This window comes from Rosa chinensis, chromosome 5, assembly GCF_002994745.2.
Source record: "Rosa chinensis cultivar Old Blush chromosome 5, RchiOBHm-V2, whole genome shotgun sequence".
In the NCBI taxonomy this organism is placed as follows: Eukaryota; Viridiplantae; Streptophyta; class Magnoliopsida; order Rosales; family Rosaceae; genus Rosa; species Rosa chinensis.
Window position 1 is genome coordinate 41069640 of NC_037092.1, and position 1708 is coordinate 41071347.

Here is a 1708-nt window from a genome sequence, read left to right on the forward strand (position 1 = left end):
CTTACCTCTAGTAAGAGAGATAGATTTCACAATAGATTTGCTTCCCAGTACGACACCTATATCTCAGGCACCTTACCGGATGGCCCCAGCTGAATTAAAGGAGTTAAAGACTCAATTACAAGAGCTGTTAGATAAAGGTTTCATTCGACCAAGCGTATCTCATTGGGGTGCCCCAGTGCTTTTTGTTAAGAAGAAGGATGGCACTTTGAGATTGTGCATTGATTACAGGAAGTTGAATAAGGTCACAGTGAAGAACAAGTATCCTTTACCACGAATTGATGATTTGTTTAATCAGTTGCGGGGTGCCAAGGTCTTTTCAAAAATTGATTTGAGGTCAGGTTATCATCAGTTACGGATAAGAGAGTTTGACATACCCAAGACCGCCTTCTGATCTCGTTATGGTCACTATGAGTTTGAGGTAATGCCGTTTGGATTGACCAATGCTCCTGCGGCTTTCATGGACCTTATGAATCGGGTATTCCGCTCGTACCTAGACCATTTCGTGATCGTGTTTATTGACGATATTTTGGTCTACTCTGAGAGTGATGAACATCATGTTAAGCACTTAAAGCTGGTGCTTCGGACTTTGAGGGAGGCTAAGCTATATGCTAAGTTGAGTAAGTGTGAATTTTGGTTTAATAGCATAGGATTCTTGGGTCATGTGGTTTCAGCTGAAGGTATTAGTGTGGACCCTCAAAAAGTGGAAGCTGTTTTGAACTGGGGAAGACCTACCACTGTGACAGAGATTCGTAGTTTCTTGGGTTTGGCAGGCTATTATCGGCGAATCATTCAAGATTTTTCCAGGCTTGCAGCTCCTCTTAACAAATTGACCAGGAAGGGTGTTAAATTTTTTTGGTTAGAGGAGTGTGAACAAAGTTTCCAAGAGCTCAAAGGACATTTAACTAATGCCCCAGTTCTGGCATTACCTGATGATAGAGGGAGTATGTGATTTACAGTGATGCCTCAAGACAAGGCTTGGGTTGTGTGTTAATGCAGCATGGAAATGTAATTGCTTATGCATCTAGGCAGCTGAACCCTCATGAAATGAATTATCCGACTCATGACCTTGAGCTTGCTGCCGTGGTACTTGCACTTAAGTTATGGAGACACTATCTTTATGGGGCTCAATGCCAGATTTTCATGGATCATAAAAGTCTCCAACATTTACTTAATCAAAGAGATTTAAATTTGAGGCAAAGGAGGTGGTTGGAGTTGATTAAGGATTATGATTGTACTATTGAATATCATCCAGGAAGGGCAAATGTAATAGCTGATGCACTTAGTCGGAGGCCCTTTAGCCCCTTAGCCCATTTGAGGGTAGTTCGAGTTCCCTTTATGAATTGAGAGCTACGGGGGTTAATTTGGCAATTGAGAAAGAATCTGGAGCATTGATAGCTAGCTTCCATGTGAGGCCGATTCTCATTGATAGAGTGCGGGAGGCACAAGATGAAGATGAATATCTGAGACAATTAAAAGAAGCAGTGAGTAGCGGCACTAGAACGGACTTTACTCTCAGAAGGGATGGAGCCTTAATGTTTGCAAATAGAATATGTGTTCCTAATCTTGATGATATTAAACGAGAAATTTTGGAAGAGGCTCATAGTTCTGCTTATGCTATGCATCCCGGCGGGACAAAAATGTACCGAACTTTAAAATCATACTATTGGTGGCGAAATATGAAGAGGGAAATTGCAGCATATGTGAGTAG

At 41.6% G+C, this 1708-nt stretch overlaps 1 protein-coding gene across 1 annotated transcript; it reads left to right on the forward strand.

Moving 5' to 3' along the window:
* The first annotated feature begins 421 nt into the window (after positions 1-421).
* On the forward strand, positions 422-949 carry LOC112203828 (uncharacterized mitochondrial protein AtMg00860-like). The gene has a single exon (XM_024344740.1). The coding sequence runs from the start codon at positions 422-424 to the stop codon at positions 947-949; it is 528 nt and encodes a 175-aa protein (XP_024200508.1).
* Positions 950-1708: the final 759 nt, after the last annotated feature.

Bases quoted from the DNA above. Each gene is read 5' to 3' on its own strand.
- LOC112203828 (XM_024344740.1), top strand. From the start codon at position 422: ATGCCGTTTGGATTGACCAATGCTCCTGCGGCTTTCATGGACCTTATG.